Source organism: Peromyscus maniculatus, chromosome 6 (genome assembly GCF_049852395.1).
Source record: "Peromyscus maniculatus bairdii isolate BWxNUB_F1_BW_parent chromosome 6, HU_Pman_BW_mat_3.1, whole genome shotgun sequence".
NCBI lineage: Eukaryota > Metazoa > Chordata > Mammalia > Rodentia > Cricetidae > Peromyscus > Peromyscus maniculatus.
The window spans coordinates 102,538,760-102,565,795 of NC_134857.1; the positions used below are offsets into that span (position 1 = coordinate 102,538,760).

The 27,036-nt window shown below is 41.1% G+C and overlaps 1 protein-coding gene and 1 long non-coding RNA gene across 7 annotated transcripts in view; one reads left to right on the plus strand and one right to left on the minus strand.

Annotated features, from left to right (window-relative positions):
* Window positions 1-4,875, minus strand: part of LOC121830324 (uncharacterized) — a 42,548-nt gene extending 37,673 nt beyond the window's left edge. For both annotated transcript variants that reach the window (XR_013052350.1, XR_006073510.2), the window contains exon 1: window positions 4,405-4,875. This is a non-coding gene — a long non-coding RNA (uncharacterized LOC121830324). The remainder of the gene's footprint in view (window positions 1-4,404) is intronic.
* LOC143273978 (fatty acid-binding protein, intestinal-like) overlaps window positions 1-25,806 on the plus strand; it is a 41,046-nt gene extending 15,240 nt beyond the window's left edge. For 2 of the 5 annotated variants that reach the window (XM_076574905.1, XM_076574903.1), the window contains 4 exons: window positions 19,211-19,319; window positions 20,597-20,769; window positions 22,771-22,878; window positions 25,533-25,806. In XM_076574905.1, the coding sequence (XP_076431020.1) occupies window positions 19,253-19,319; window positions 20,597-20,769; window positions 22,771-22,878; window positions 25,533-25,583 (399 nt within the window). In that variant the 5' untranslated portion in view covers window positions 19,211-19,252 and the 3' untranslated portion in view covers window positions 25,584-25,806. Of the gene's footprint in view, window positions 1-4,774; window positions 6,071-17,454; window positions 18,287-19,210; window positions 19,320-20,596; window positions 20,770-22,770; window positions 22,879-25,532 lie in introns of those variants that run through there. The other 3 variants (XM_076574906.1, XM_076574907.1, XM_076574908.1) reach the window with 3 other exon arrangements.
* Window positions 25,807-27,036: the final 1,230 nt, after the last annotated feature.

Here is a 27,036-nt window from a genome sequence, read left to right on the forward strand (position 1 = left end):
CCTTTCCTCAGTGCAGTGTTCTTGTCTTGCTTCCTGTGCATCTGGCTGGCGACTCCTGACTCCAACCTTCCTCTTCCCAGCATTCTTAGTTTGTTTGCCCCACCTACACTTTCTGCATGGCTACTGGCCAATCAGTGTTTTATTAAGCCAATCAGAATGACAAATCTTTACAGTGTACTCGAGAATTATTCCATAGCAGCCAGGCAGCCAGCTGTTTCTGTCATTTTTCACAATTTTTGGAAGTTGCTTGCTTGCACTTCCTGCTTACTTAGCTAATATTATTTCCTTCTTGGGTCTCTGGAGTTGAAAACTAGATAGTTGTAGTTACAGTTTTCCTTGTTAGCAAATTCAGAAAAGAAACTCACTAAAGAGGTATAAAGTGTATAAGTTTGAGAGACATCAAAACATAGTTTCGTTTGGTAATACAAGTTAGGATAGAAAGTGAATTAGGTACAACACTTTGGACTCACAAAAATAGGATAAATAATGGAGTATTTTCTTGGAATTTGTCAAATGTTAATGGACTCACCATTATTGATCTAATTATTACATGTATATAGTTATTGTACTTATTGAATATAGTTTTTCTTATATTATAATCTTTTTTATTTTAGATAAAAAAGGGAAATGTGGTGATATTTTGTGTATGATCTAACAAATAAAGCTTGCCTGAAGATCAGAGGACAAAGCCAGACACCAGTTAGCCATAGAGACCAGGTAGTGGTGGCACACACTTTTAATCCTAGCACTTGGCATCTCATGCCCTTGCTCCCAGTACTTGGGAGGCCTTTAATCCCAGCACTAGGGAGGTTGAGACAGGAAGTGATATGGCTGGTGGAGAAAGGAGTATAAGGAAGGAGGAGAAAGGAGCTCAGTCCTTCCAGCTGAGGAGTTGGTGAGGTGAGAGTTAATCGTGGCTTGTTCCTTTGTCTCTCCGCTCTTTCAGCATTTACCCAAATATTGGCTCTGGGTTTTTATTAAGATCAATTAGGATTCATGCTACATCCAGCTGTGGGTAGAACCTGGTAGTTGGAGGAACTCGGGGGAGAGGCCTGTCCTCTGGTGTGCAGCAAGGTGCTTCCATTTCCCCTTTTTGTTTATTATTGATAAACAATCAGGTTATAGCAAAGGAGGGTATGTTATCATTATAAACTACTCTCTGTGGAATTGGGGCAGCAAAATCCTTTGGGTGAAGTTGATCTTCACTATCCTGGTATAATCAGGAGTCCCTGGCCTCTGACTTTGTAGCTAGGGGCCAGTAATCCTGTAATAGTTACTGATTTAAAGTCTGGTTAGACATCTTTTGACTCTGTTGTTGAAGTCTAGACAAGAAGTTTATAAGGCAGAGTGTGACTAGTAGGATTAAGAAAAGGAGGAGAAAGGGGGTTAGAAGGGGTAATATCCAGTTCCACATTAGACTGTCTATGGGCCACTGGCCAGAGACATCCAGCTGTTTCATACATTTTTGGAGATCCATCTGGAGTTCACCTGACTGGTTGACATGGAAGCAGCATTGCTTTCTGAAGAAGGGACAAAGACCACCTCTCTCTGCTGTTAGTAAATCTAGTCCTCACTGATTTTGTAGCACTATGTTGGCCAGTGAGTCTATCTGGCCCTGGAGGGTAAGGATGGTCTGAGCCACCCGTTGGAGATCCTGGATGAACTTAGATGAAAACTGATGGTCAATAGCTAGGGAAGTATTCAGTCCCACCGCCCTGGTGGTGATGTCTGTGGTCATATCCAGGACTGCTATGACCCGAACAGCTTGTGTTTCCTGCCATGCCACTATAAACCCTGTGATGGGAATGGGTGAGGGCTGTTCACCAGGTCCCAGGCCCTAGTTTGAGAAAGAAATGCCAGGGTACAAGTCCCAGACCACCCAGCAGGTAGTTGGTGATTAACCTGAGTGCCACAGAGACTTGAGGCATTTTGGTTGTTTGGGCTTAGGAGCATGAAGGGTCTCAGGCTTTGGGAGGCCAGGGAGCCTGGGCAGTTGCTGTGGCCAGGGGAAAGGCCTTCACTAGCTTCATGCATTTTTGTTTTCAGGCTTTTTCATCTCTCCCATGGTCCACATTAAGGGCCACTGTTAAAAGACTTTTGCCTGTGGAGTCAGGGGGTCTTTCTCTAGGCATTTAAGTTTTGCCTTAACACCAGAGAAACTCTGGGAGAAGAAGTAGGTCATAAGGAGTTGTTTTCTGTCTGGGGTCTCGGGATTTAGATTGGTATATTGTAAGAGGGCCTTTGTGAGGGAGTCTAGGAATTGAGATGGGTTATCACGTTTGTCCTAAATGACTTCTTGGATTTTTTCATAATTTACCACTCTAAGGGTGGCCTTGTGAAGACAAGCTGGGAGGCAAGTTACAAACTGATCCTTAGCAAGGATGCTCCCTGGGATATTGTAATTCCATTCAGGGTCCTGATGGGTAGACAGCCTCAGCCCTGACTGTGTGGGCAGCCTGTCGCTGAGGATGGGGGAAGGGAAACCAGAGAGCCTGGAGGGGAAGAGAAGGGCCTGTGGGTTGTGGCTGATAAAAGGAAGGCTCCTTGCTCCTTAGTGTAATTGAAAATAGTGGAGGAAAACCATCTGGTTTGGGCCTCACAGATAGGAGTTTTTTTTTTTTTTTTTTTCGTTGATTATCTTATGCCATGTGGTCACTTTTAGTGACGATGAGAGTGAGGTCACATGACAAAGTCCACTCTTTCCAACCCTAGCAATGATGGTTGTCAGCCACATGGCCGTCTCCGTTCCAGTGAGGGGACAGCAGGTATGGTGGCAACAAGTCACATGTTTCCTTTAAGATTACATATGTGTAGACTTTTAACTATCAACTCGATGTTACGAGTTTTAAGTTAATCCCTTTGTTACAGATTTTACATTGTTTTAATCATAACCAACATGCTTACAAACCTTGAGGTACAGAAAATTTACACAAACAGGTTTACAAACCTTGAGACAAGATTTATATCTTAGCAAAAAGTTTCAGAGAGTTAAACCCAAACCAAGAGCGTGTGAGATGAACAGCAATAGCCCCTACTGGGGGGGCAGGCGGGGCTTATATTTTGTTTTGCTCTTCTTTCTCTGTCACATAGTCAAGTGGCTCTCCTGATATGGGATAGATATTGTGGAAGAAACCTTTAAACAAGCATGCTTGGGTCTAGAGGAGGGGAAGCCATGTCTCACCTCCAGAGCCAGCATAAGTGGGGTGGCATAAAACAACTGTCTAACGCCAATGGTGCCTAAAAGACACTCGACTCCCTGTAAAACTGAATCCAGTCAGCTGAGGACGAAAAAGGCTTAGAGATAGGAAATTTGTGAGCTCTGGCTGTGGACAGGGGGTACTGCAGAAGGGAGCCGAGAGACACAGCAGCCAGAGTGTGTGCAGTGCGTGTGCACATTGTAACTGGCTTACTCCTTCGCCTTCTCCTCCTCCTGCTAGGTGGAGCTCCTGGCTCCCATTTTGTAACAAACTCACAGATCAATCATTTGCTAAGTTAAAAGACAGGACATTTACACTATGAGAGGCAAGGAAGAGTTAAGAAAAACAAAGAGGGCTTGAAGTGGAGAAAAAGGAAATAGGGAACAGGGAATCTCTCTCCATTTCCCAGATTGCCAGCAGTATTTGTAAAGGTCCCAAATAACATTAGGATCTAGAGTGCTGTCAGGCAGGCAGCCCTTTGTGTTGCTTACCTAAGGAGTATTGAGGCCAAACTCTATTGCAAAAGCAAATAAATTTAGCGCCCTTCAGATCGGGTGTCAGATGGAGAGGCTGGGGGTTTTCTAAGAGGCATCCTAAGGGGGAATGAGAGAGTCTAGAAGACACCATTCCTGTAGATGAGAGAGAGAGAGAGAGAGAGAGAGAGAGAGAGAGAGAGAGAGAGAGAGAGAGAGAGAAGTCACTGCAGCCTATAGTTGTGGGCATCCCCAGGACTCAGAGAGGACCAAATGAGGACCAAGCCATTCAGTGGGTCATTAACACAGTTTTCAGTGGGGAGGGCTTAGTCAGCTAAGCCTGGAGGGACTCTGCCTGGTACCAGGGCTTTTGTAGAGGTGAGATGGCAAGGACAAAAATGGAGCTCTGAGGGGGTCTCAACCACAGGAAAAGGTTGAAGAATGGAGTCACAAAAGCCATGAGGGCCTAGAGGAGCTGTGGGATTAGAGGCAGCTCCTAAGGGAAGACAGGAGAAGCAGGCAAGAGGCGACATAACAGCCTGGTTGGGCCTAAGGAAACTGCAGGATTGCAGCTCCAAGGGTTGGGGGATGAGGTCAGATGAAGAGGGCCAGCTATAGTCTTAAATAGCATGACTGGGCATACCACCTCCAAGAGTACCAGGGGGTGCCAGAAATTCAGTGGTCACTTCCTTGGACTCAGGAAAACGTTTACACCAACTAAAGAAGAAACTTACCTCATTGATGTTGGTGGATGGAGTACTGGGCAATTACTGAGCTGGAAGGTGAGTCTGTTGCTGGTGAACTGGAGATGAGGGATAGGGCCCTAGTACAGCCAAGGCCCCTGAGGGGCAACGCAGGCATGAGGAGAGTCTATCCCAGGTTTTGGCACCAAATGTGTGATAGCTCAGGTGGAAAGGTATCCTGGCAGTTCGAAGCCAAGGAATGCCACAAAGTCATACCTCACAACAAACCTCACACAGATTTGTTGGGAAAAAACCAGGAGGGTGGCTGCCTCTGCTTGGATGAGAAACAGCAGGGACCTGAGTAGAAGGCAGGGCTTATACAGAGCTTCTTCTGTGTTGAGGGGGTGGGACTTTTCAGGGTAAAGCTGTCCAGATAGAAATTGGTGGAATTTCAATTCTGGAGTTGAGCTTTTTACTCTGGAGGGTGGGGGCTGGCTCCAGTCATTAGGTCAGTTAGTGTTCTTTAGGTGGAACCTGGCAGTTGGAGGTTCTTGGGGGAGGGGTTTGGCCACTTGTGTGCGTCAAGAGGGTTACAGAAGGGCTACAAATTTTTTTTTTTATTTAATCTTGTATCCAGCTGTTTTGATGAAGGGGCTTATCAGCTGTAAGAGTTTCCTGGTAGAATTTTTTGGGGTCCATTTATGTAATGGAAACTCTGAAACCATAAGATAGCCCCAACTAAATGTTTCTTTTATAAGAATTGTCATGGTCATTGTGTCTCTTCACAGCAATAAAACCCTAAGATAAAAGTTGGTACCATGAATAGGGTACTGCTGGAATAGGCCTGACCATGCTTTTGTTTGGAAAAATTTGAACTTTGGGAACTTGGGTTAGGAAAGCAGTGAATTCTTCAAGTGCTATTTAATGGACCATAGAAGTAAGAATATGGAAGATAGTGGTGTGGAGGGTGATTTGAACTGTGGAGGTCTGGCTCATGTGGTTATGGAGGAGAAGAATTTTAGTATGCTGCCTAGAGATCATTCTTGTGACAGTTTGGTGAAGAATGTGACTGCTTTTTGCCTTGTTTAGAAAGTTGGGCTGAGACTAGTATGAAGAGTTTTGGGTTAATTCTGTTGGCAAAGGAAATCTCAAAACAGCCTCGTGTAGACTCGCTTGTATAGTTATTAGTGTTATCTGTAATGAAGATTTATAAAGAAAGGGGGAAAGCGGAGCAAGGAAAAATATAAAATGTACACATTAATGAAGAAGGAGCACCAGGAAGAAAAATGGAGCTAGGTCCTGTGTTCAAAAAGATAAACAGATTCAGAAATGGAATAAAGGGAGTGGTGACCTCAGGGAAAGATCCCACCCAGCTGAGTTTCCAACCTGTGAAAAGGAGTTTAAAAAAAAAAAAAGCTTAGATCCAGGTATAGTGGTACATACCTTTAATCACTGCACTGGGAAGGCAGAGACTGGCTGAGTTTGAGGCTAGTCTGCTCTACAGATCCAGTTTCAGGACAGCCAAACTTAGGCACTGCTGTGGGATGTGCTGTATGGCAAATGTGTTGCTCTGATTGGTCAATAAATAAAACACTGATTGGCCAGTGGCTAGGCAGGAAGTACAGGCGGGACTAACAGAGAGGAGAAAAGAAAGAACAGGAAGGCAGAAGGAGTCACTAACAGCCGCCGCCAGGACAAGCAGCATGTGAAGATGCCGGTAAGCCACGAGCCATGTGGCAAGGTATAGGTTTATGGAAATGGATTAATTTAAGCTATAAGAACAGTTAGCAAGAAGTCTGTCACGGCCATACAGTTTGTAAGCAATATAAGTATCTGTGTTTACTTGGTTGGGTCTGAGCAGCTGTGGGACTGGCGGGTGACAAAGATTTGTTCTGACTGTGGGCAAGGCAGGAAAACTCTAGCTACAAGGCACTGAAGGACAGAAAGCCAGTTAAAATGTAATTGAATAAGGGGGCCATGTTTCAGCATAAGGAAGCAGCAGAACTTGGAGCTTTGGTAATGTAGTTCTGGCTTTAGAGTTAAGGATAGAAGAACCATGTTATGGAATTTTCCTCCATGATTAAAGAAAGCTATTGAGACCAGGCATGTGTCAGAGGTGTCCCTGAATGAACGCCCAGTAGAGAGGCCATTGTGTGAAGCTGTGAAGGTGAAGCTATGGTTGGTTGCCTTGAGGACCCCAAGATGTTAGAGATGCCAGACTTGTGGGATACCTGCTGAGGAAAGCTGCTAACAGCGAGTGGAACCAGCCCAAAAGAAAGGAGTGTGTTGCATTCAACAAAGCTGAACAGAGTTCGGGATTTGAAGAGCATTTTCACAATAGACATGCAGATGTAGACTTCGGAGTTTCCCCAGCTGGTTTTCAATCTTGATTTGGTCCAGTATTTCCTCAGTATGCTCCCTTTCCTATGTTTTGGAATGGTAATATATATCCTGGGCCATTATATGTTGGAAGTATGTGATCTGTTTTTTTTTTTTAAATTTTATTTTATAGGGGATTACAGTTAAGAGATTGCATGAATATCTCAGAAGAGATTTTAAACTTTGTACTTTTAAACATGTTGAAACTGTTATAGACTATGGGGACTTTTGCAATTTGACTAAATACATTTTGCATTATGATATTGTTACAAGCTTATGGGACCAAGAAGTAGAATGAGGTAGTTTGAATGTAATTGGCCCCATAATCTCATGGGGAATGGCACTATTAGGAGGTGTGGCTTTGCTGGAGTGGGGGTGTCTTTGTTAGAGGCAGTGTATCACTGTGGGTGTGAGCTTTGAAGTTTCCTATGCTCAGGATACTTCCCAGTGTCTCAGTTGACTTCCTGTTGCCTACAAGATGTAGGACTCTCAGCTATTCCTCCAGCACCACATCTGCCTGCATGCTGCCATGCTCCCTGTCATAATGATAATGGACTGAACTTCTGAAAATATAAGCAAGCCACTCAATTAAATGTTTTCTTTATAAGAGTTACCTTGGTCTTGGTGTCTCTTCACAGCAATAGAAACCCTCAGATGCTGTCCAAGTTGCTTTTGGTTATGATCTTCAGAGCAGTGATAGAAACTTAACTAGGACTCAGTCTTCCAGGCAAGATGCTTTATCCTGAGAGAAGAGTAACTCTATGAAAAGAAAGTTGTTAGGATAGCTACTAGTTTACATGGAAATGGTAAAGCAAAGAGAAGCTACTAAAATAGTTTTACAGCTCTGTTCCTTGTTAAACCAGAAACCTGTACCCATGTCTATAAATTCATTTAGAGTCCAATTTTAGTGTCATTGTCTGTCTCTTAGGTTTTTTTTAATGACAAAGAAAAACCTTTCCAACCTTGAAAACAGATGCAATGCTCCAAAGTACACATCGTCCTGTTGTCCACCTATCCACACTGTGAATAAGGAGGAAGTGTGTTTGTTGTTTTCCTTCTGAATTCTGAGAACACTCTAAGTTTGTAGATTGCTAAAGGCAGTTGAGATCTCACTTTGTGACTTACACTGGTCCAGGCTTGCCTCAAACCCACAGCCACCCTCCTGCTTTAGAACCCTCAGCTACTGGGATTACAAACATGAGTCACCAGACTTTAATATAAAAGAGTATTTTTTTTTTCACATGAAATGCTCCTGGATCCTAGCAGTCTATACACTGTATACACTATACAGAATATTCTCTTACAATTGTCCATTTCTGTGAGGTTGGTAGAAATATTGTCACATTTAGGCTCACATGGCTTACATCTGGTTCTTTTCCATTTCTTCCTCACTGATCTATGTAAACGCTTGTCACTCTCTTGATCTTTTCAAGAACCAGCTTTGGTTTCATTGATTTCCTCTTGTTTTTCTAGTCACAGTTCCTTTAGCTCTCCAGCTCTATTTTTTCCTTTGAAACAACTGGTTCTCCTCAATTTCCTCAAGGAATTCTTTATGTGATAATCCATGTTGCCTTTCAAGGCCACAATCTCAGGCTTTTCTTTATTCATTTATAGACACACATTTCCTGTGCAGCACTATTCTTACCAAAGTACATCTAGTCTACCTGGGATGACTTCCATCTTATCTCTTGTCTCCAAGTATTCTCTAAGTTCTTTCTAATAAAAAAATAGTATTTATTATTATCATTTTATTATTATTTAAATATTTGCAAATGTTTTTATCTGCTGAGACACTTTACCTGGTACCTAGTTCTTATTTCATTTTGAACACATGGGTTGTTTATGAGGGTACCAGATTTTCATGTATTTGTTATTTTTCAGTTTCTCTTCTGTTGTTGACTTCCGGTTTCATTTGCTAGTGGTCAAACAGGATATTGTTTCTAATTTCAATCTACTTAAAATTAATGAAACAACCTGTGCAGTAATACATAATATGCTTTATAGAACAGTTCATGTGGACTTGAGCAGCATGTGAACTCAGCTGCTGTCATGTGACCACTTTTTCACCTCTCTTTTGCCAGGTTCCCTGTAACGCTGGTTCATACCCATCCCCCACCCCTGCTGTCCTGACTAAGTTTCTATCCAGTAAAAGTTGTTAAAGTTAAAGGGAATTTAATGTCTAACTAAAGTTAAAGGCAAGTTAAAAACTCCCTAAAAATCTTTGGTATTTGTCATGTCTGTCTCTAGTGCCAGTAAATATGATCTAAGAAATACTTAAATAATTTGGTTTTAGCCGGGCGGTGGTGGCGCATGCCTTTAATCCCAGCACTTGGGAGGCAGAGGCAGGTGGATCTCTGTGAGTTCGAGGCCAGCCTGGGCTACCAAGTGAGTTCCAGGAAAGGTGCAAAGCTACACAGAAAAACCCTGTCTCAAAAAAAACAAAATAATAATAATAATAATAATAATAATAATAATAATTTGGTTTTAGATAACTTTTATTTTCTAATCTTTCTTTAAAAAAAAAACCCTAATTTATAGTCAATGAATTTTCATTTAGAAAGTACAAATTACTTCTAAAAATCTAATCATAGTTACCCTATTTTCTAGACGTAACTGTTGTAAGTATATTGACATTTCTCATATTTATGATAAGTGCACTTCTGGTCACTATTGCCTGAATCTCCTCCCAGCTTTTGACTAACATTCCAGGATTCATGGGACCTGATAACAACATCCTGGTTTCAGCAGGAAGTATTACACAGGAGAGTACATTACTCTTTGTCCTCAACATGCTGAAATGGTAGATCAAAGGAAACTCCCTGTCATAAGAGAACAACATGGCTACCTACAGTGCCTATTGGTATACCAGCAAAGGTAACTGTTAAAAACCAAATAGACCCAGATCTATCAACAGGTATATTCATTAGCTAGAATAGTTCTACAACATTAGGCACTCAACCTGCTCTACATAAAACAGAGATGTTATTGTATAGCTTTAAGAAAAATTGTTTCTATACAAACCATTTGAGAATCATTAGAAATAATTTGGTTATACGCAAAAACATTGCAAAAAAATTTGGCTATACTAAAAAAAAAAGGGACCTGAGATGAAATATATGACTGCTCCCCATTCTCATTTACAGGCTCCTCCTAACTAGTAACTCTGATTTCAAATATTGCAGGGGCTTTGACACTTCTGTTTCTGCTAGTTACTATTGGCTCTTGCATAATTCATGCCTTGCAAGATGATAATCTCTGTCTGAGTACCATTCAGCTGATGGTCTTTAGATCCCAATATAAACATGTAGCCATCACAGAGTCAAATATTTGACTCAGTACACAGCTCAAGAGGTGAATGTGAGAGCCAATCTTATGTTCGAAGTTTTAAACACTGTGCCATAAAATTATTGATCCATCAAAGAAAAATGCCTCTGGCCTGGAAGTCCCTTGCACAAGGACAGTTACTTTCTGAGATGCTGGAGGCTGTTGTTCATATAAGATAACAAGTCACATGTTTTCACTTCTCCAAACCCGTTTGGTTGACTCATCTGCACCAGATGTGCTTAACTACATGTATGTAGGCAATATGTGGGTAAGAAGTATGTGAGAATGCATGCTTGCCCCCAATTGAACGAAGGCATTAAGTACCTAGCCTTGGGTTGGGGATTTAGCTCAGTGGTAGAGCACTTGCCTAGCAAGCGCAAGGCCCTGGGTTCGAGCCTCAGCTCAAAAAAAAAAAAAAAAAAAAAAAAAGCAGCACCTAGCCTTGTGGATTTGCCTTTAAGGACATGATCAACACAGTTCATTGCCATTTTCTGGGAACTCCAGAATAGACTGACCAGAGTTTAATTAAACCCTGGCCAGTATTTAATTAAAGCTTTTTTAAATTTGGTTCAAAATTCCGGCGGTGGTCTTATTCTTGCCTGGTGGGATTAGCAATAGCTCAGGGTGTAAAGCGTTTGCCATGCAAATGTAAGGAACTGAGTTCAAGTCCCCAGAACCCACACAGAGTCGAGCACAGCAGCGGGCACGTGCAATCCCTTCACTCCTACAGTGAAATGGAAGGGGGTAACAGGCGGGTGTGGGGACACTCGTGGGTCACCTAGCCTGACTTACACAGCTGCAGAACAAGAGACTCTCTTAAACAAGGTAGAAGGTGAGGATCATACCCAAGGCTGTGTTTTGACTTCAAAACAGGTGTCATGGCACACTTGTGCAAACGTTCAGATGAACAAATATGCACAAACACAAAATACACACAAGTGTACACACAATACTAGAAAGAGTAAGAAAACATTAATTTGCATTAAACTTCATAAATTGTATTTGTTCAACTTATAATTGGAGAATGGATTAGTTAAATAATAGATGAATAAATAGTGAAAGGTCAATTTAAATTAATAAGGAAAGTATTTCCATTTAAATTAGTTCTTGTTAAATGTGTTCCCCTAACAGAAAAAAATGGCTGAAGAAGCAAATTCTGACTGAAAGGGCAGAGACAGTGGGAGCATTTTTCAACCTCTAATTGACCGACTGTTTCAAAGGTTGACCCCTAATGTAGATGAGGTAAACCAAAGAGGTAGTTTACCTCAGATGTTGTATCAGAGCCATAGTTTTCAGGCCTAAGCAGCACCCACTGTCACCCAGGGCGGCAACCTAGGGCACTGCCCCCAGTGCTTATCTTTATTCAGTCTCATTTCTACGTATCTGTTGGTCTTTGGATATGTAAAAGCTGAACAACATCCATAAATGCGGAGGTGAAACATCATGTCTTACAAGGTGCTTTTTCTTCTTATGATATATTCAAAATAATAACCTAGAAATGTTCTTGCTCATCATTCAATGGGGCAAATGGATTTCTGTGAGCTTCTAAATGTTGGTCCTCTGAGATAAACTTGGGGCAACCTCTTTCCCTTGTTACTGATATCTCTGTCATGATAATAATATTAAATATTTAACCTCTTTCTCTTGTTACTGATATCTCTATCGTGATAATAATATTAAACCTTTATCATGGATCTATTATTTGTCTTTTGGACTATACTGTGACCTTTATTCCCAGATGAAGGAGGGATACCAGACTCACCCTTGGCAGTTCAGAGCAGGCTCGGTAGAGCAGTCAGACCTTGGAGTACACAGTACACTTTGAGACACCTTGCATTGCACACCGAGGAGTGGAGAGTGGCTGTACAAGCAGCTGATGGAAACTGTGCTGAAGAATATGCTTTCTGCTTTCTTCTGGAGACATGGTGCGAATCAGCAGGAGCTTTTGCTAATTGCCATTTCTTCCAAACCACTCACTCAGGGGGATGAGGACTGCAGAGCCAAGGGAGGGAGGCTGAATTCCATAGTATCCACAGCATCAGCATCCGCATTCCCACACTTCCCCAAACCCTAAGAGGCTAAGTTTTAGTGTAGATGTAACAGTCTTATTAAATAAGAAACACAGAGCCAAATGCAGAGTTAAAAGTCCAAGAGGTCAGAGCAGTAGGTAAGAGCTGAGACTTAAAACCACCTTCTTACCCTTCGCTGCCACTGCTGTCCTTCCCCTGAGAAAGAGACCTACTTCCTGTACATCTGTCATTTTATTGACTTTCTGTTCTGCCTTCTCATTGGTTGTAAACCCAACCACATGACCTCCTTGTCACTGCCTGTCTATATAGATCTCTAGGTCTCTATGGTTGGTATTGAGATTAAAGGCATGTGTCTCCATGCTGGTGGTGTCCTTGAACACACAGAAATCTTCCTGTCATTTGATCAGGATTAAGGGCATGTGCTACCATTGCCAGACTTCTGCTATGGCTTGCTATTAGCTCTGACCCCCAGGTAACTTTATTTATTATCATACAAATAAAATTACATTTGAACACAAATAAAATATCACCATAGTCTTAGGGTTCTATAAGAACAGGAAATGAATGGGCTAGGTCTATACTAAGTTAGTCGACTCAGTATTACCACCAGGAAAAGTCTGTAAGCCAAAGCCAAGACCTCCCACAGGACTTGCATGATTTTCATTTTCTAGATTGAATCTAGTAAGTGGTAAGAGTTGAGTAACTATATGGGGGAAAACTAGAAAATATATATAATGTTGTGAAATTGAGTGAGCATTAAACATTTAGTGATGCTACAACACAGAGAAAATAAATTTTCCAAGCTGATAAATGGAAGACCAAGTGTCATATGCCATCTGTTAGCAGCATGTGTGAATGCAAGCAGTATTCTCTTACAACCAAGCCATTTACTCCTTCTTAGCAGTTGAAAGTGGCCCCAGACAGAGCAGGGAGTCCTAGTGTGGAAACACTATTAGGTGACCAATGGCTAGAAACCACTCTAGTGTCTTCCTTCCAGACCTCTTCCTTGAGCTATGTGCTATTTCAGTGGCCTTGAGATCAGAGTGGAAACATACATGGCCAGACCACACATTGTCCTTACCTGGCAAATCCAAGGCACACCTGGCCCAAAGGTTCACTTGTACCAGCCATTAAATATTAAAATCACTTTCTAACAAACACCAAAAATATGAATATAAATTTTCTTCACAAAATAATAAAGGGGATAGAGGTATTGTGTGAAACTTAAGAGAGTCATGGATTTAGAAGCCTACAGATGGTGATGGCCGTTGAGAGAAGGAGAGTCATTATCCTTTGGGGACTTGATAGTAGGTTACACATACTCCATTAGGTAGATCTACATCCATGGGTGTCTTCTTTAGGGTTTCTATTGTTGTGAAGAGACACCATGACCAGGGAAACTCTTACAAAAAATTTTTAACTGTGACTCGCTTACTGTTGAGAGGTTTAGTCCATTATCATCATGGCAGGACACTTGGCAGCTTCCTTTCTCGGACAATGAGGATGGAACCTAAGGTTGATTGAATACCTGATGTCTGCAGGTTGTTCAGTTTAGTGGTTTTATTCAATACTAAAAAAAAAAAAAAAAACAACTATATGTAAGGTACTACTGTATTTCTTTTATATGTGTGGAAACTGAGGCTCAGGAATGTGGTGATATTTTGTTGTACTCTAATAAATTTTGCCTGAAGATTAGAGGACAGAACTAGCCACAGAATAGCCATAAAGGTCAGGCAGTGGTGGCACACACCTTTAATCCCAGCACTCCAGAGGCAGAGATCCGTCTGGGTCTCTGTGAGCTCAAAGCCATCCTGGACTACAGAAGATTAATCCAGTCTAATAGAAATAGAGCCAGGCACTGGTGACACACACCTTTAATCCCAGCATTGAGATTTCATGCCTTTGCCACCAGTATTTGGAAAGCACACACAACGTTAATCCCAGCACTAGGGAAGTTGAGAAATGATATGACTGGGCAGAGAAAGACATATAAGGCTGGAGGAGACAGGAACTGAGAGCTTTTTTGGATGAGGACTCAGGAGGAGAAAGTCGGAGGACTTGTGGAGCTGATGAAGTGAGAAGTGGCAGTGGCCTGTTTCTTTGTGTCTGATCTTTTAGCCTTTACCCCAATATCCGGCTCCAGGTTTTTATTATAAGACCATCTAGGATTTGTGCAACACAGGAATGTTGAATAATAAGAGGCCATGCATCGTAGCAGGTGTCATGATTGCAATGTTAAACTTGTTTCTTTTTCAATACACATTCTTCTTTTTTAATATACCATGTTTATACTTCATTGGCTAGAGATTGCCCTTATTTTTGTAATAAAGATAGGATCTGTCACATATAAGCTTAAAAAAATTTACTATATTTTTAAAATTACGTGCACATATGTATCTGTGTGAGGGTTTGTGTATGCATGAGCAAGGTGCTCACAGAATCTAGAAGAAGGCATCATTTGCCCCCCCCCCAACGGTGTTACAGGCTATTGAGAGTCAATCTGTGTGGGTGCTAGAAATCAAACTGAGTCCTTTGTAAGAGCAGTATGTGGGGTTCTTGTTTGTTTGTTTGAGACACAGCCTCACTACACACCTTGTAAAACAACCATGACCTTTTAAATCTCCTTCCGCACTAAAAGTATGCTAGTTTTTGATGATTTGGAAATGATAAGATTTTGTAATCTTTGGGAACACAAAGGTGGCACAGCTGGTCTTATTAAATCTGGGGTTATTAATGAGAACTTTACATTATAAAGTCTTCTCCCATCCCTGCTTGTGTTCTGACATTTTCTTCTTTTTAAAAGAAAGAATGAAAGAATAGAAGGCTGTTTTCTTTGTAATGCACTCATTAAATAAGATCAAATACAGTGCAACTTCACAAAAACATGGTGCCCAATGGACAACAATGAAAACTCTAAAATGAATCTGTTGTCCTATATAGTGTTCAGATTTGTTGGAATCCTATTCTCTTGATCTGTTATTAAATCTTAACAGGACTTCCAACTTCTCTGTGAGTTAATGAGAGGTTCTCTGAGCACATTCATTCATAATAATAGTCTCTTTTCAGTAATTAACATCGTAAGACTTGTTAACAAGACTTCTTACTTCATGTTGCACATTTTTCCTCTTCTAGCACAGACTTCCTGTGAGCAGCAGACAGCAGAAAAGAGGGACAGATGTGGACTGCAACTATTCCCTCTTGCTTGCTCCCTTCCCCACACTGGGCTACAGCTTCTGATTCAGAAGTCATATGGGTTATGACTTCTACCTAGTTTGGAAATAACAGGAAGTAAGGAAAACAATCTTATTTAATAGCATACATAACATCTGGTTTTTACTCTCTGTTCACATGGCAGACGGTAAACACTGATCCTGAGAATTTTCTGTGATATATCTACATTTCTACCTCTTGAGACTTTGCTTATGGCTTCCAGGGTGTCAGACTGTATGCCAGGAGCCAGGGATACTGTCCTAGGTTTTTCTATTGCTGTGAAGAGATACAATGACCACAGCAATTCTTAAAAAGAAAACATTTAATTTGGGTGGCTTGCTGCTGACAGGTTCAGAGGTTCAGTCCATTATCTTCATGGGGGAAATCATGTCAGCATACAGGCAAACTTGGTACTTGGTACATCTTGATATACAGGCATCAGGAAGTAGACTGAGGCACTCGGGGGTATTTTGAGCATAGTGCACCCCAAAGCCTGCCCCCCTCATGATACACTTCTTCAACAAGGCATAACCCACTCTAAAAAAGCCACCCTCCTAATAATGCCACTCCATATGAGATTATGGAGAACAATTACATCCAAACTAAGTCATTCCACTTCCTAGCCCCCATTTAACTTGTAGTAATATCATAATGCAAAATGTGTTTATCCAACTTCAAAAGTCCCTATAGTCTGTAACAGTCTCAACAATGTTTAGAAGCCCAAAATTCAAAGTCTCTTCTGAGATATATAAGATAATCTCTTAACTATAATCCTCTATTAAAAAAATACTTCCAACATATAATGTCACAAGATATACATTACCATTCCAAAACATAGGAAAGGGAGCATACTAAAGAAATATGGGACCAAAGCAAGATGGAAAACCAGCTGAGCAAACTCCAAACTCTGCATCTCCATGTCTAATGTCAAAATGCTCTTCAGATTTTCAACTCTGTTCAGCTTTGTTGACTGCAACACAATTATTTCTCTTAGGCTTTTCTCACTCTCTGTTAGCAGCTTTCCTCAGGTATCCCATGGCTCTGAAATCTCTAACATCTTGGAGTCTTCATGGAAACCAAACAGTCACCTTCACAGTTTCACACAATGGCCTTTCTGGGACTCCATGCTGGGAAACTACTGACACATGCCTGGCCCCAGAGGCTTTCCTTAGTCTCTGAGGAAGATTCCATAATCTTTTTCTTCTGTCCTTGACCCTAAAGCTAGAACCACATGGACAAAGCTACCAATTTCTGCTGGTTCCTGGGGCTGGAACATGGCCCTTGTTCAGTTACATCTTCACCAGCTTTCCGGTTTTGATGCTTTCCTTTGCTAGCTAAGCTTGACTGTCCTAGAACTTGATATGTAGACCAGGCTGGCCTCAAACTCAGAGAACTGCCACCCTCTGCTTTCCCAGTGTGGGGATTAAAGGCATGCCCCACCACATCCAGATCTAAGCTTTTCTTTAATTCCTTTCACAAGTTGGAAAATTAGTGGGATGGGCTCTTGTCCTGGGGTGTCCCCCCCCCCGACCTATATTCCATTTCTTAATCCATTTATCTCCTTGAACACAGAATTCAGTACCACTCCACTTCCTGGTGCTCTTTTTCTCCTCAAAATTTACATTTTTAATTTATCCTGCTCAACTTGCTCCTTTTCATTATAAATCTTTATATCTAAAAACACTTTTAACCACATGATGAGAGTCTATATGAGGCTGTTTTGAGATTTCTTCTGCCAAGAGAATTAATCCCTAACTCTTTGGATCAGGCACAAGGCAGCCACTTTCTTCACCAAAATACCACAAGAAAGATCTCTAGGCAACATGCTAGTTCTCCTCAGCATTCTCTTGAACAAGCCTCACATAGTTCATCAGATCATGTTTAGCACCACTCTCTTCCATGCTCCTACTAGTATGGCACATAAAACAGCACTTGGAGCATCCAACTGCTTTCCCAGTCTCAAGTCCCGTGGTCCATATTCCTTCAAACAAATGCATTGCCAGGCTTAGCACAGCAATATGCCAGGCCCTGGTACCAGCTTCTGACTTGTTAGAGTTTTCTATTGCTGCGAAGAGACACCATGACCACAGCAATTCTTATAAAGAAAACATTTAACTGGGGTGGTTCACTTAGAGTTTCAGAGATACAGTCCATTGTTATCATGGTGGGGAGCATGGCGGCATGCAGGCAGATGTGGTGCTGGCTACTTCTTGCTATGCAGGCCACAGGAAATTGGCTGAGACACTCAGCAGTATCCTGAGCATTGGAACCCTCAAACCCTGCCCCCATAGTCAAACATTGCCTCCAACAAGGCCACACCTCCTAATAGTGCCACTCCCTATGAGATTATGGGGGCCAATTACATTCAAACTACCACAGATATTTACACAAACCTCTGCTAACCCTAAATACAATATAAAAGGGCACATTAGAAAGCATAATTTCAACTAATAAACATTGATCTGGGTATTTTGCTGGAGGTTGACATGGGAGGAGGGACAGAGGAAAACTGAATTTGATTATTCATATATTGAGATGTCATACTGAATTCTTTAATTTATATAATTTAATCATGGTAATAAAGAATAAAATGTTTAAAAGAATAAAGAACTAATATGCAAATATTTAAAACACATTCAGTGAAAAGATTCAAACATAAGTAGTCCATGTGTAAGAAACAAGTAAGACCTAGGGTGAACAACCCTGGTCAGGAGTGATAAGCAATAGAATGACGTAAATAAACCACAAATGGAGTAGTGATAAGCTATGCGTGGAAGTAGGGATAAGACTAGAAACCTAGCCAGAAAGGGGTATAAAAGAGGAAGCCTCAGACACGACCAACAGAGCTCGTCAGACCCTTGAGTGAGCCGACTCACCTCTGCCAGAGACGTGAGATCGTGTCTTCAGCGCAGATGAGGTTGACCATAGGAAGGCTGACCCGAGATCCAGAGGAACAGATGTGGCGAGTTCGGACTTGTACACCCGGAGAGGTATTCCCACTTCCACTTGGAAGATGGGATAAATATTGCTTGTAATCTTATTGTGTGAATAAATGAGTATTATACCAAGTCTGAATCAAGAGTGATTATTCCTCCTCTGTAACCTGGGTATGTGCGTGCCACACCACCTATTATATAATTCTATTTGTAGGAAATGTCTATAGAGGTAGAAAGTGGATGAGAACTTAAGGCTCTAAAAATGGGGAAATGAAAACCCACTGCTTAACATGTGTGCAGTTTCTTTTCAGGGTAATGACACTGTTCCAGAATATGGTAATCATGGTATTTGGGCAAATAGTGATGTATTAAATTTTAGGTTAATTTCATCTCAAGTAATCTTAGGAACAAAGACAAATGAAAGTACATTTTTAGTTACAATACTCATTCCAAGTTCAACTTTTCAATTGTGTTTCACATAGTCTCATATAGCAACTGCTACTGTTTGGGTTATTAAGTCTCATGTATCTGTTGTTTTGTGTATGTTACAAATTCAATTAGCTGCTATATAGTATGAACTTTTGACTCATGAATAGAAAAATATCTTGGGTTTTTTGGTCTAGCTAATTTTTTTGGTTTTGGCTGGAGTGGAACTCCCTATGTAGACCAGGCTGGAACTCATGGAGCTCTGTCTGCCTCTGCCTCCTGAGGGCTGGGATTAAAGGTATGTGCCACCACCCCTGGCCCTAATTCTTGAGATAAAAATGCCCACATGTGTGGTTGAAGACAGAATAGGTGTGATTATCAAATTTATTTTTTTTTGAATCTCAGATATAGATTCAATGAAAGCATGGAAAGGGAAACCAAAGGGGCATGGCATATATAGCAGTCAGGCAATCTCTTGAACTTTAAACTTCCACATCACAGTATGAATTGGTTTGAAGATAAGAAGTAGAATAAATTCTCTCTTGTGGACAGGACTGAATCTCTGCTTTTCCAGAGGCACACACGGCTGAGATCATGGCATTTGACGGCAGTTGGAAAGTAGACCGGAATGAGAACTATGATAAGTTCATGGAGAAAATGGGTAAGGACTGGTTTCTACCTGGGCGGTTCATGTTTGCTTTCCTCTCTCTGTGTGTTAGGGAATGACTGGTGATGTGTAAGGCTCCAGGTGTGATTGTACAGAGTCTGGAAATCCATGTCCACACTTCCTGCTTTAGGAAGACATCTTGTCCCCTAGGGCAAGTGTTAGAGCCCCTGGGTTTTCTTCCCTTTCTTGCTAATTACACCTATGTAACTGAAAACTGACATGTTTGTGTTTGTTAGAAGAAAGACATTTGTAGTGAGTTATGATAATTTCCAGAGTTTAAAATAACACTGGATTATAGGAGGTAAAGGAACAAAGGACTTTTAATAAAGTAAGAATATAATTTTTATCAAAACTCAGCTTGAATAAACTCTATTTAATTCTTTTCTCTTTGTTATGTAACTTTAGGAATAACCACAAAAAGCTGTGTATTCTTTTTAGAGGTTTAATTTGACTACATTAAAAATGTCTAATAATATTCTGGCAACCTTCACTAAAAATTGGACCAAAAAAGTGTATCATTTCCCAAAATAGAATCTTCATAGTTATGTCTCATACTTTCTCTAAAGTATGAGACTTTCCAAATTTAAGTTTATAAAATTCGTACATTCATATTATAATGAATTTAATCATAATATCTCAAAATTTTCTGGCTTGGGGCAATCAAAAATGCCACAAAAATATAATTGTGCAACAAGCAAAGCATGGTGCTATATGCCTATGATCTCAACACTTTTGAGAGCAAAGTGGGAGGCTTTTGAATTAAAGGCTAGCCTGGCCTATGCAGCAAGTTTGGAGCTGCCTGGGGTATGTACCAAAACCCAGTTTCAAACAACGGCCAAACAATAAATAAAGGCAATTTCAAAGCAAAGTAGTGTTGGAAATGAATAAATATCCCGAACTGGACTTGTGTTCCTTTTAATAAATGAATACCCCTCTTAATCCTTCATTTGACATTGATGCAATTGGACTGAACGCTGAAGCAAACGTTTGTTAAGCTTGTTAAAATGACCCAGAGCTGAGGTGCTACAGTTTGCTGCTTCATTTACATTTTCTTAGTGTAGAAAAGCTACTTGAACCATTTCTCTGGATTTGCCAGAACTTTCCCTTTCTCTAACAGCATCTCAGTGTTGCTGTGCACACAGGATACTGTTTGCTCTTTCTTCTCCACCCACAAAATAAATACAGACAAGCAGACCAAAGCAGAGCTAAGAATGGGAAACACTTTCTGTTGCATTTTCATTTCATGTTCCTCCCAATCTCTCCTCTTGCAGGCATTAACTTGGTGAAAAGGAAGCTTGCAGCTCATGACAATTTGAAATTGACCATTAGGCAAGAAGGGAATAAATTCACTATTAAAGAATCTTGCAGGTTTCGAACCATTGACGTTGTGTTTGAACTCGGTGTCAACTTTGACTATAGTCTAGCAGATGGAACGGAACTCAAAGTAAGACTTTTTTTTAAATCTATATATTCTTCATTTTTTACAAATACAAAGTAGTTCATCTCATGGAATGGTTCAACTAATGCAAACTTCCTTCATTTATTGAAGAGGCCAACAAAGTCTGTTCATATTTATTATACAACATCATTGACAAAGTGTTTAAATATAATATTTTGTTATAATATGCATATATGAAAATACTATGATGAACAGATTCATAGTAATTCTCTTAAATGGACTGAGGAAATCTAAAATTCTATATTTTCAACTCTTCATGCTAGAGACCACAAGGTTTTAGTGATTATGATATTCAAACACAATAACTGTTTATAAATGTATTTGGACAATAAACTGAGAAGCCAAAAATGTAACTGAATCAGGAGAGTGCAGCAAGCACAAAACCATGGGTTATGTTTCTAGCACTGTATCAAACTTGGGCATCATCACACGTGCCCATAATTCCAGGACTTGGGAACTGGAGTCAGTAGAATCAGAAAGTCAAGCTTTTCCTAACATACAGAGTACATTTGAGGGTAGCCTGGGCTACATGAGATCTCATCTCAATAAACATTGATTTAAAAAATTAATGAATGGGTGAGTAGCGAAATGTGAAAGTCTAATTCATGGTAGGTCATTAAGAATGTCCCTTTCTCCAACCATTAGGTGGAGCTCAGGGAATTCTGCAGAAGAGGGGGAAGGATTGTAGGAAGCTGAGGGGTCAAGGTCACCACAAGAAAACTCACAGAATCAACTAACCATGGCTCATAGTGATGCACAGAGACAGAACTGACAACTAGGGAGGCTGCATGGGACTGACCTAGGCCCTCTGCATATATGTGACAGTTGTGTAGCTTCGTCTTCTTGTGGGAATCCTAACAGTGGGAGCAGGGCTGTCTCCAGCTCTTTTTCCTACTCTTGGGACTCTTCTCCTAGTACTGGGTTGCCTTCTTCAGCCTCAATAAGAGGGGAGGTGCCTCGTCTTAGGTCAACTTGATATGCCATGCTTTGTTGACAGCAATGGGAGGTCTGCCCTTTTCTGAATAGAAACAGAGAAGTGGATGCAGGGTAGGTGGGTGGCAGAGGGGAGGTGGGGTGGATCAGGAGGATCCAGGATGGGGAATCTTTGGTCAGGATGTAAAAAAAAAAAAACAAAAAAAAAAAACAAAACGTGGTTGTTGGTGACACAGCCATGAATCCCAGCACTTGGGAGTCAGAGGCAGGTGGATCTCTGAGTTTGATGCCAGCCTGGGCTACACAGTGAGTTCCAGCATGGCCAGGGCTACACAGAAACTTCTTTTGAAAAACTGAAAGAAAAAAGTTTTTTTTTGCCTCAGAGTTTTTTCTAGTCAAGTATGTTTGCAGTGACGTGTGTGTGTGTGTGTGTGTGTGTGTGTGTGTGTGTGTGTGTGTGTGTGTGTGTGCCCATGCCCAAGTGCACATGGAGAGGCCAGAGGAGGACATCGAGTGCCCCGCTCCACTGCTGTGCATCTTACCCCCTTGAAACAGGGTATCTCACTGAACCTGGAGGGAGGCTGGCGCTCACAAAGCCCCATGAGCCTCCGGTCTCTACAGCATCAGTGTCACGGGCATTTGTGAACACACCTGGCTTTTCACATGGATTCCGGGGACTTGAATTCAGGTCCCCAGGCTTGTGTTGTCAGTTCTCTCCTCAGCCTGCCACGACAGTCTAACTGCTGAGTATTTCATCACTAATGTCATCACTACTCCCCTGCAGTAGAAGTCAGCCTATAGCAATTGTCAGTGGAGTGGTGCCTAGTAGTTCCTGGTACAGCCTGGACTCCCACAGCGCATGTCCAATCTCTTTCTGACTTTCGAGGAATCGCTATGACATTTCACAGTCTCTGTAGACATAAAATGGAGGAAATGTATTACTTCATAGAGTGCATAGGGTCACTGAGTGAAGAAGATGTGGGTCTGTAAAACTGGAAATCGTGTTAGAGACATGCAAGACCATAAAAATGCTGTCTTGTTATTGTGATGCAGGGTTCCATGACCCTTGAAGGAAATAAACTTATTGGAAAATTCAAACGTGTTGATAATGGAAAGGAGCTAATTGATATCTGTGAAATTTCTGGTGATGAACTAATTCAGGTAAGTTGTAAGAAAAATTTCTAACTATGTTCCAAAGACAAAAATGATTATGAACAAGAATTTTGTCACTGTGAGTAACTCCTTGTAGTGCTTTGAAAGAAAATGACCCCATATTGAGTGGCACTATTAAGAGGTATGGCTTTGTTGGAGTATGTATGACCTTATTGGAGGAAGTCCATGTCACATGGGGGTGGGTTTGAGGTCTCTGATGCTCCAGCTATGCCCAGTGTAACACAGTGTCCACTTCTGTTGTCTGTGGATCAAGATGTCGAATTCTCAGCTCCTTCTCTAGCACCATGTCTGCCTGCATGCTTTCATGTCCCACCATGATGATAATGGAAACTTAAGTTAGCCCCAATTAAATGTTTCCTTTATAATAAATGCCATGGTCACGGTGTTCACAGCAATAAAACCCTATAAAACCCTAAGACAACAGTTGGTACCACGACTGGGGCATTGCTGTAATAGGACTGACCATGCTTTTGTTTGGAAGAACTTGGACTTTGGAAGTTTGGGTAAGGAGTGCAGTGGATGCTTTAAGTGCTGCTTAATGGGCTGTACAACTAGGAACCTGGAAGGCAATAGTGATGAGGATAATTTGAACTGTGGGGGCCTAAGTCAAGTGCTTTTGGAGGAGAAGAATTTTAGTATGTTGGCTAGAGATCATTCTTGTGATATAATGGTGATGAATGTTACTGCTTCTTGCCTTGTTTGAAAAGTCTGGCCAAGACTACGGTGAAGAGTTTTGGATTAATTTTCCATTGCCAGAGGAAGTCTCAAGACAGTCTAGTAATGGACTCTGTCTCATGGTTATTAGTATTAACTCTTATGAAGATTTATAACCCAAGGGAGCAAGATGAGCAAGCAAAAATACAAAATGTACAAACTGAGGAGAAAAGGAGCACCAGGAAGAAAAATGAAGCTAAGTCCTGTGTTCAAGGAGATAAACAGATTCAGAAATGTAATAAAAGGAGTGGTGACCTCAGGGCAAGATCCCACCCAACTAAGTTTCCAAGTTGTAAAAAGGAATTAAAGAAAAGCTTAGCTCCAGTGTGGTGGTACATGCCTTTAATCACCATACTGGGAAGGCAGAGGCTGGCAGATCCCTGAGTTTGAGGTCAGCCTGGTCTACAGAGCAAGTTCCAGGAGAGCCAAGCTTAGGCAGTGAAGGAAACCATCAGAAACAGAAATCTGGTGAAGATGTAACTGAAAGATCTCTAAGTTCATGGTAGTGTAGTCTACAGAGCAAGTTGTAGGACAAGACAGCCAAGCTTAGGCAGTGAAGGAAACCATCAAAATCAGAAAGCTCATGCAGATGCAACTGAGCAAGGGGACCATGTTCCAGCCCCAGCAAGCAGCAGAACTTGGTAGCTTTGGTGCTTCTAGCTTTAGAGTCAAGAACAGAAGAAAAGGATTATGGAATCTTCCTCAGAGACTAAGGAAAGCCTCTGGGGCCAGGATTGCATCAGGAGTTTCCCAGCGTGGAGTCCCAGAGAGACCATTGTGGGAAGCTGTGAAAGTGACTATGTGGTTACCCTGGAGACCCCAAGATGTTAGAGATGCCAGAGCCATGGAATTCTTGCCAAAGAGAGCTGCTAACAGGGATTGGAACCAGCCCAAGAAAAAGAAGTGTATGCAGTCAATAAAGCTGAACAGAGTTGGAGATTTGAAGAGGATTTCGACATTAGACATGGAGATGCAGAGTTCGGAGTTTGTGCAGCTGGTTTTCAGTCTTGCTTTGATTAAGTATTTCCCCATTATGGTCCCTTCCCTAGGTTTTGAAGGTGATGAATATCTGGTGCCATTATATGTTGGAAGTACATGATCTGCTTTTTATTTTGATTTTACAGGCAATTACAGTTAAGAGACTGCATGAATCTCAGAAGAGACACTGAACTTTAGACTTTTAACTAAGTTTGAGACTGTTATAGTCTATGAGGATTTTTGAAGTTGGACTGAATGCATTTTTGCATTGAGATATGGTTACAAGCCCATGGGATCCAGGGAGTGGAACATGGTGGTTTGAAATAAAAAATGTCCCAAACAGGGAGTGTCACTATTAGGAGGTGTGGCTTTGTTGAAGTATCTATGGCCTTGTTGGAGGAAGTGCGTCACTCTTGAGGGGGGTGGCCTTTGAGGTCTCCTATGCTCCAGCTATGCCCAGTGTGGTACAGAGTGCACTTCTGCTGCCTAAGGATCAAGATGTAGAACTCTCAACTATTCCCCAGCACCATGTCTGCCTGTATGCTGCCAAATCTCACCAAGATGATAGTGGAAACTCTGAAACTGCAAGCTAGCCGCAATTAAATGTTTTCCTTCATAAGAGTTGCCATGGTCATAGTGTCTCTTCACAGCAATAAAACCCTAAGACACAGCTTTAATAAGTAAACTGTTACTTATTTCATATCTGTGTATGACATTTATTTATTTATTGAGGAGAATAAACATCATATATACATAAATTAATTCCCGTTCTAACAAAAACCATAAATATCTACTACCCAAAATGTAATTTTAACAGTTCTATCCTATAGCTTCATAAACTGCTTCTATCAAATATCAGGATATGGTAGGACAGCCTCTAACAGTATTATTTTTCTTAATTTGGGATTTTATATTAATGGCACTTTTTTATGTTTGTTAACATCTTTCAGACCTACATATATGAAGGAGTCGAAGCCAAGCGGTTCTTTAAGAAGGAATAGGCAAGCTTCTTGGAGCTGGAGCAACACTGAAGAGCTACACTCTTGTTAGACTTCTCTCTCCATGATGTCAACGCCAGGAAGAGTCATCCTTTCATGAGCATTGATAGATTTCCAGTCTTCTCGTAGTCTAACATGGAAAAGCTAATTAGGACTTCTTCTGTTTTATGTTCATTAAGATATACATGAACTGTTATTTTAAAAGAAAATAAACATTGTTCTCACATTGCTTTGTAAGTAGTGTTTCCTTAGGACAAAAAAAAGAAGGTTTTTGGCACATGTATTGATGATCGTATTTTAAATATTTTATTTGTGTATGGGTACTGAGTTGTAATTTTTCTCAACAATTTTTTTCTTCATTAAGAAATTTTCTACTCACTCCACATGCTATCCACAGACCCCCCCTCCCTCCTCCTATCCCCAGCCATCTTTCCCAAGCCACCCCACATCCCCACATCCCCCAAAATCAAGGTCTCCCATGGGGAGTCAGCAGAGCCCAGCACACTGAGCCTAGGCAGGTCCAAGCCTCTTCCCACTGCACCAAGGCTGTGCAAGGTGTCACACCACAGGCACCGGATTCCAGAAGCCTACCCATCTGAACAGCATCACACATAAAACATCTCGAGTGGTCCTTTATATGTAGTTGGTCCTCAAAAAATGTATAGAAGAGAATCAGGTGTCCTTTATTCTACAGAAAATGGTCCAAGATGTAGACTGAAAACTTTCCTTTGAGTGAATGGAAATTCTCGTCAGTTCTCTCTCCCTGGGCCTGTGTGTGAGCGAGTCTCGCCATGCTAATCAGAACTCTTGGTTATGGCCCAGTCTTAGACTAACTAGCGTGAACTTGAGAAAGCCACCTCATCTCTTTGGGATGTAGTTCAAGCACCTTTAAAATGGGGTGATCAGACTGGATTTCTAAACTCTTTTCATAATATAATATATATTATATATATGTATATATACATATACATACCTATTATATACATATATAATATGTTGTTAGTGAGATATATATATAGTGATATATATACATATATATATATAGTGATATATATATATATACATATATATATATCACTAACAACAACAACCAATAACTCTCCCTTTCTTAAGCAGCCATCTGGGAATGGGCCACAGGGGGCAGGGGAGAGTGTTGGGATGTTAGTGAGCATGGAGTGGGAGAGAGAAATATAATCCTACATTGTTAAATATGGCTGCCTTCATGGGCTCACCATCCATTCTGGCTCAGAAAGACCCTGTGTTTGTTTCAATGTCTTGTTGTTACTGTCTTAGATTCTCAATATCAAGAAGCTCTTGTATTTTCCTTTTTTTCCTTCCTTTTGTGTCTATGTGTCTGTGTGTACATGTTTATGTATGTACGTGTTCATGTACAGCCGTGCTTATACACATGTGTGTGTGTCGGGGGGGTGTATGGAGACCAGATGTTGACACTGAA